Here is an 8,082-nt window from a genome sequence, read left to right as displayed (position 1 = left end):
CTTAAATTTTATAAAATATTTTCCTCTGCGTTTTTAACCAGCTAAACTGTCGTAAAGTTTTTTCGGTGCAGTTCATTTAAAAAACTTAGTTTTCAACTTTTAAACGTTTTAGACTTCTCGTTTAAGGCAGTCGAAAGAAATGAGTCGACTCACTCTCTCTCTCCCTATTCGGTTTTGTTTTTGTTTATTTGTTTTTGTTTTTTCTTCGTTTGCCTTCGTTTGCCTTTGTTTGCTTTTGGAAAAGTTGTCGCCATGCGAGACTTAGTTTTTTTTTTTTTTTGCTCAAATTGAGCACAAGTGAGTTTCTAGTCTTGAAAGTGTGCAAAGTGTGGGCCAATCTGGTGGCTGGAGTGATGACACGTGAATGCTGGAAATTCCAGACTTTGAGCGGATTCAGCGTACATAGAAAGAAAATGTAGCATTCACGTGGGTCTCTCCTAAGCGTGCCATTGGTCGGTCTGCTGTCCTTAAGTACCCCCCTCCCCCCCCTCAACGTCACGTTTGCTCAACTTTCTCGGTCTTTGGCGCCCAGAGAAAGCTTGAGGAAGGATAAAAAATGGCGAGGTTTCGGTACTGCGTTTTCTGTTTTTCTTATTTGTTTTTGTTTGTTTGCTTGTTTGTTTGTTTGTTTGTTTGTTAATTTTTTTAATTTTTTTTTTTTTGTTTGTTTGTTTCGTTCGTTTGTTTGTTTGTTTGTTTCGTTTGCTTCGTTTGTTTTGTGATGTTTTGTTTTCCCTTCTTGATGGCACAAAACAGAAGCAAACAAGACTTTCGGTTATATTCGGTTATATTCGGTTCAATAAAAGTTTGTTGGTTTCTGCACAACAACAACAACAACCACAACAACAAAAGTCCCTCTGTCCCTCAAAAGCAGTTTCTCCTCTGTCCTAAAGAAGAGCCTCTTTGTAATCGATCTTGTCTGAATGCAGCTCTCCTTTTGCCTACAGGTTTTTATTCCAACCCTTTTGTTGTTGTTAGTGCCATGTTGTTGTTATTGTTATACTCTGTAAAAGCAGTTGTTGCTGTTGTACTTGTTTGTTGTTTCTAAAGACACTGTTGTTGCTGCTGTTAGCGCTGTTAGTAATCACCCACTTGGCTTGTATTTTTGTTTCTTGTTTTTGTTTTTTGTTTTATTTATAAACACTCTCTGAGTAAGTGATGCTGTTGCTGTTGTTGTTGTTACAGTTGCAATGAGTGTTTGTTAATGTTCCCCCACTTGGCTTGTACTTTTGTTTTCTGTTTTGTTTTGTTTTTTTTTTGTTTTTGTTTTTTTTTTCTCAACACTCTCTGAGTAAGTGATGCTGTTGCTGTAGTCGTTGTTATAGTTGCAATGAGTGTTTGTTAATGTTCACCAACTTGGCTTGTTTATAATCTATTTTATTTTATCAACACTCTCTGAGTCAGTGATGGTGTTGCTGTTGCTGTTGTCGTTATTATGCTTGCAATGGGAGTTGTTACTGTTCACCCACTTTGCTTGTTTTGTTTTTATTTCTTTATTTTATCAACACCCTTTGAGCCAGTGATGCTGTTGCTGTTGTTGTTGTTATAGTTGCAATGAGTGTTGTTAATGTTCACCCACTTTGCTTGTGTTTTTGTTTTTGTTTATCAACACCCTTTGTGTCAGTGATGCTGTTGCTGTTGTTCTTATTACAGTTGCAATGAGTGTTTGTTAATGTTCACCAACTTGGCTTGTTTATAATCTATTTTGTTTTATCAACACTCTCTGAGTCAGTGATGCTGATGCTGTTGTTGTTATTGTGCTTGCAATAAGTGTTGCTAATGTTCACCCACTTTGCTTGTTTTGTTTGTGCTTTTGTTTTTGTTTATCAACACCCTTTGAGTCACTGATGCTGTTGCTGTTGGTGTTATTATAGTTGCAATGAGTGTTAATGTTCACCCACTTTGCTTGCTTTGTTTGTTTGTTGCTTTTTTTTTTTATCAACACCCTGCGAGTTAGTGATGCTGTTGCTGCTTTTGTCATTTTACTTGTATTTATAGTTGTTACTGTTCAGCCACTTTGCTTGTTTTTTAATCTGTTTTATTTTATCACCACTCTCTGAGTCAGTGATGATGTTGCTGATGCTGTTGTTGTTATTTTACTTGCAATGATAGCTGTTACTGTTCAGCCACTTTGCTTGTTTTGTTTGTTTGTTTGTTTGTTTTTTTTATCAATATCCTCTGAGTAAGTGATGCTGTTGCTGTTGTTGTTGTTATAGTTGCAATGAGTGTTTGTTAATGTTCCCCCCCTTGGCTTGTACTTCTGTTTTCTGTTTTGTTTTGTTTTTGTTTTTTTTGTTGTTTTTTTTCTCAACACTCTCTGAGTAAGTGATGCTGTTGCTGTAGTCGTTGTTATAGTTGCAATGAGTGTTTGTTAATGTTCACAAACTTGGCATGTTTATAATCTATTTTATTTTATCAACACTCTCTGAGTCAGTGATGCTGATGCTGTTGTTGTTATTATGCTTGCAATAAGTGTTGTTAATGTTCACCCACTCTGCTTGTTTTGTTTGTGCCTTTGTTTTTGTTTATCAACACCCTTTGAGTCACTGATGCTGTTGCTGTTGGTGTTATTATAGTTGCAATGAGTGTTAATGTTCACCCACTTTGCTTGCTTTATTTGTTTGTTGCTTTTTTTTTTATCAACACCCTGCGAGTTAGTGATGCTGTTGCTGCTTTTGTCATTTTACTTGTATTTATAGTTGTTACTGTTTAGCCACTTTGCTTGTTTTTTAATCTGTTTTATTTTATCACCACTCTCTGAGTCAGTGATGATGTTGCTGATGCTGTTGTTGTTATTTTACTTGCAATGATAGCTGTTACTGTTCAGCCACTTTGCTTGTTTTTTTTTTGTTTTTGTTTTGTTTGTTTGTTTGTTTGTTTTTTTATATATCCTCTGAGTTAGTGATGCTGTTGTTGTTATTATGCTTTCAATGAGAGCTGTTACTGTTCACCCACTTTGTTTGTTTATAATCTGTTTTATTTTATCAACACTCTCTGAGTCAGTGATGCTGATGCTGATGCTGTTGTTGTTATTATGCTTGCAGTGAGAGTTGTTACTGTTCACCCACTTTGCTTGCTTATTGTCTATTTTATTTTGTCAACACTCTCTGAGTCAGTGATGCTGATGCTGATGCTGTTGTTGTTATTATGCTTGCAATGAGAGTTGTTACTGTTCACCCAATTTGCTTGTTTTGTTTTTTTATTTGTTTTTTTGTTTGTTTTTGTTTTGCTTGTTTTTTTTTATCAATACCCTCTGAGTCAGTGATGCTGTTGCTGTTGTTGTTGTTGTTGTTATAGTTGCAATGAGTGTTTGTTAATGTTCCCCCACTTGGCTTGTACTTTTGTTTTCTTTTTTGTTATGTCAACACTCTCTGAGTCAGTGATGCTGATGCTGTTGTTATTATGCTTGCAATGAGAGTTGTTACTGTTGTAGTTATGTCTGTCATTTGTCCTTGTTAGCAAGTTCTATTTGCCCTCTCTTGCCTTTTTTCAACACAGTTTCTTTCTTTGAGTCATATGGTTGCGAGATCCTCTCAAACTCCATCTCTTTATTTATTTGTTTCTTTTTTTTTTTTTTTTTTCTCATTCTCCTTCTCATAATAGCAATCACTGCTGCCACCATGCATGTAATGCTAGTTGCTCTCATTCTTTTTCATTTGCTAGTGGAAACTTTGTTTCTTCTTGTTGCTCTCTTTTCTTTCTTTTTTCTCTTTTGCAGAGGATTCGAAAAAACACAGCTCTTCCCTGCAGTTGTAAACATTCCAGGATTCCAGGATGCAGGCAGAAGAAAAACACTCTCACTAACTGTCTTCTTTTTTTTAGCATAAACCGTTGCAAACAAACACCTGAACATGTCTTCTTCACAAGAAAACAACACTGTTGTTGCCCCTTCTCCGAACTCTAAAGCGAAAAAAAAGAAAAGAAGGCAGTCACAAGAACAGAGAGACTTAAAGCTCAAAAACAAAGTCAGGGCCGCATTAGTTGCAGCGTGTGGCTCCGTAAACAGGGTTGTACCTTTCTATGGTACCAAGAAGAGGTACGCTGTTAGCTGTCCGATGCCTTTGTGCAAACATTCCTCCACAAGCATTAAAAGACACTTGACTAAAAAAGATCATTCTTGGACTTTGGATGAAGCTTCCATCTTTTACTCTGCAATGGTCAGGAAGTTTCAGCATGCTCGTCTCGAACGCAAGTCCGGCTGTCCAAAACCTTACCCCTGTTTGCAATGTTGGAAGTATTACGACCGACTGGACATACACTTGAAAGAGACTCATTTCTACGATTCCAAGACGATCAAACAAAAGATTGCAGAGGCAAAGCGATACGACAACGACAAGCTCTATGTCCCTCAATTTATTCGACCTGCCTTCTTTGGTATTAAGCCAGTAGCTGAACAAGCGTCTGCATCAGGCTCTGCATCCTCTGCTCCTGGGCCTTCCTCCTCTTTTTCTTCTCCGGTTCTTTCCTCTGATCCTCTTTTAAGCTTGCCCTCATCAGTTGCTGGTTCGTCCGAGGCTCCTTCTGCAAACCACTGCACCTCTGTAGAAAACAAAGAGCTGAACACCGAATCCGTCCTAGACTCTGATTTTAATTCCTTAAAGCACTTGGTTTCCAACTCCTCCGTCTTGACAGAAGATAAGAGACTCTTGTTTCAGCTGGACAAAGATGCTTTTCACTTTTATTACCAGTCAGCAGATGAGCTCTTCAGAGATTTTGAAAAGTGGCTTGTGGTAGCCAACAACAACACTTTGTCACAAGCAAAGATCTACAAAAATGCAGTTGTTGAAATATTGACATGTTGTGACAGCACGCTGACGCTGCACCCGAACGCTCTCACCAATTCCAACGTTTTGGAGGATAGATACTTTTCCATGCACTTTAAAAACATTCAGCTCAATTCCAAGCTGAGTGAACTTGACCAAACAAAAGCCATGTCTTGTCACACGTTGTACAACCGCCTTGTCTACCTTTGTCTCCTGTTTCGTTTCAGTGAAGCCAGGAATGTCTATTTCGGACTTTCTCATGAGGCCATCCGACGTTTGCGCTGCAAGGTGGAGGAGTTACAAAAAGTGCTGAGGCCCTTTCGTTCTTTGAGGAGGAGCCTTGTGAAAAGCAAAAAATGCATCAACATCATCAATGTCAGTTTGCTGAACGAATATGGCAAGTCTGCATACGTAAGACAGTTAGTGGAATCGATTAGAAAGCCGTCTCTTACACCGACTAGAGACAATGCTGTGTCTCTACGAAACCATCTTCTGCTCTCTGTCACTGTAATTAACAGTTTAAGAAAATCTAACATTGCTCTTTTAAACATTAGAGACTACATGGCTGCTGAGAAGAGTGAGTGTGGATATTGCATTGTGCAAGAGCGCTACAAAACAGCATACAAGTACGGAGCCAAAAACATTCTAGTGCCGAACGACTTGAAAGTGTTGATCGATATTTATTTGCTGAGATACAGAGACCTTCTTGTCAACGACTCTCACTACATGGCTGCAGACACCAAGACTGTTTTGGAGTTGAGCGACTGCTACAGGCCCCTTTTTCCATCGATGAGACCCAACAAAGACGAATGTGTGACACTCGGTGCAACTAGAGTGCCTGTTTACCAGATGGGTTCCTCTGCTATCTCCTCTTGCCTGACGTCCTGCTTCAGAAAAAGCCAAGTAAACATTCCCATGAAGCGTCTTACTCCCACTTGCATTCGCGGTTCGATAGCCACTTACTTTGCCAACAACAGCAAAGAAGATCGCGAGCGGTTTGCTACACTCTACATGAAGCACAGCAGGAACACAATGGATAGCTTTTATGTGTCCCAGTGGAACGCTGCAGAGGAGTTGCGCTTTGCCCTGGGCATCGGACAGTCCTTCGGAGTCATAGAGTCTTTGACTGTTGAAAAGTCTGAGAGACCACCAAAGAAGGAGAAGGATGTGATGGACTGGCTCCAAACTAATGCAGAGGAGTACGGTTTTCATGAGGTTGAGGACATCTTTGAGGAAGATTTAGACTCCGGTTCTGACTCTGAAGAATGTGCTGCTACTTTCAGCTGTACCACAGTGGTTCCGTTTTCTCCAGCTGTAGAAAACAATGTTCCTTTAGAGGATAGCAACGACCATGCCGTAGATTTCTTGTGTGAACCTACCTCAACTCCTGTTTCGTCTGTTCCATCTGAACAAACAATCGCTGGTCCAGTTCTTGAACTATCCCCTGCTCTTGCACAACTAGTTCCTAACGAACAAGCTGTTTGTATGGATGTAGATCAGACTCTAGCTGTTCCTGTTGGCACAGCTTGTTCTCCTCTTGCATTAACATTATTTCCTGATGAACCGGATTTTATTGAACACCATGCAAAACTTTCTCCAGTTTACTTTAATGAGCAAGTGGTTGCCAAACCTGTTTCTGCTTCTCCTTCTCAGCAAGTCGCTTTCTGTCCTTCAAAAGAGGTCTTTTCTGTTCCTCTGACTCCTAGCCTTGTTGCTTTTCAGCAAACATTGGCCAAACCCAGTTTGTTTCTTTCATCTGATCCAGTTTCAGCTGTTCCTGTCCAACAGGCTGGTACTGTTCTTGCAAAGCAGCTCTCACCTTATGCTGTTCAATCTGTTGGTAGCCTATTTAGCCAAAGTCTTGCCTCTACATCCAGAGGTAAATTCTTTTTGATTTTTGATTTTTGATTTTTATGCAAATCTCAACACGCTTTCAAAAAATGAAAATGCCCAAATCAACTCCTTGCCCTATTGTTATTGTTAGAGCTGTAAAAAAAACAAAACAAAACAAAAAAACAACACAGAAGTGTGTATGTATTTGTTGCAGGACTAATTCTGTGATTGCTTAAATGTTTATACAAGTGAATGATACTAAAACTGATTATGTTTTAGAAGTAAAAGATCCAAGAAGAAAAAAAATCAAGTTGGAAATGCCATCTTTCACTCAAGAACTCATCGGTAATGTAAAACCTAATTTATACAAAGATATATAAACACAAACCTCTTCTTGCACAATTTCAGATGGTTAACTGTTAACAAAAACTAGCCATCATTGCTAAGTGCACTTTTAGAAAGTTGTGTCTACCCGATTTCTAATGATGAAGTTAGAAACATCACCGTTAGAAATCATGCACAGCTTGTTATCATCTCTAACACTTAGAAACTGTTGATGGTTTTTATGAATTAGAAAAATGAACATGGTTTTATTTTATTTCAGGATCAACTCAGCCAAGAACAAAGGAAAACAAAGCAGAAGTTAGCCAATGCCATTTAGGTAATCTTTCAAAAACCAGTTATTGCTATCAGTGCAAACAATAAGGTCAACAAAAAAAAAATAAATAAAAAAACAGAATAAATCTTGTCTTACTTCAGAACCAAATGAATATTTGATTTAATCACTTTGTGTTATGACTTGAGTTTGTAAAATTTTAGATGAAATAGTTGAAGAGCTGAATGCTTGCCCTGGCCACAACGAATGGTTCAACACCAGAAGTTTTCCACGATGTGCAGCTTTGGTGTTGGGCATACATCTTGCAAGACGTGTTTACAGATGTAAGCTCAAGTTGCTCGTACAAAGATTACCTTGGCATCTTGGCAAATCATAGCAGTGACAAGCTCATTCATGTCTTGCAAAAAGTACTCCTACCAAAGCCATATTAAAGACAAAATTAAAAACATGAAGCTAAAAATTCAAAAAGAGGGTAGTTTAGAAAAGTTTGTTCAATATGGCAATATCGTGAAACCATTTATGTAGTTTAGATAAGTTTGTTCAGTTTGGCAATAAAGATGGGCCTTTTGTGTAGTTTGTTTATCTATGCTTTTGCAAATATTTTTATCTGTTTCGCTAAAGACATAATAAACAAGAAGTTCTGTTAAACTGTTCTCACATTTCTTATTTAAAGATAGTTCAAACTTTTTTTTATCTTTAAAAAAAAAAAAAAGAAGTCGTTTTGTTATTCTGTGAAAACTTTTAATAGAGTTGCATTTAGAATTACTTCTGATGTTTTTAAGAGTTTGTTAAAAAGCAAAATAATATTTCCTGTGATGTTAAACTGCATAAGTGAAATTTAAAAAAGGAAAACTGCTCCAACCATTTTTC

General features: G+C 37.9%; 1 protein-coding gene across 2 annotated transcripts; it reads left to right on the top strand.

The window, feature by feature from the left end:
* Window positions 1-494: 494 nt before the first annotated feature.
* LOC149892674 (uncharacterized) lies at window positions 495-7,658 on the top strand. 2 transcript variants are annotated; one of them, XM_090080062.1, is made up of 5 exons: window positions 495-570; window positions 3,823-6,642; window positions 6,876-6,941; window positions 7,201-7,257; window positions 7,416-7,658. In XM_090080062.1, the coding sequence occupies exons 2-5, from the start codon at window positions 3,852-3,854 to the stop codon at window positions 7,586-7,588; spliced, it is 3,087 nt and encodes a 1,028-aa protein (XP_089936188.1). In that variant the 5' UTR covers window positions 495-570; window positions 3,823-3,851; the 3' UTR covers window positions 7,589-7,658. The 2 variants fall into 2 exon arrangements, with proteins under 2 accessions (XP_089936188.1, XP_089936187.1); XM_090080061.1 differs by having other exon boundaries at window positions 504-6,642.
* The last annotated feature ends 424 nt before the right edge of the window (window positions 7,659-8,082 follow it).

Source organism: Hydra viridissima, unplaced genomic scaffold (genome assembly GCF_058129835.1).
Source record: "Hydra viridissima isolate aposymbiotic clone 2 unplaced genomic scaffold, HvirCarnegie_v1 scaffold_2, whole genome shotgun sequence".
NCBI classification, from domain to species: Eukaryota; Metazoa; Cnidaria; class Hydrozoa; order Anthoathecata; family Hydridae; genus Hydra; species Hydra viridissima.
This window is presented reverse-complemented; position numbering and strand designations above follow the sequence as displayed.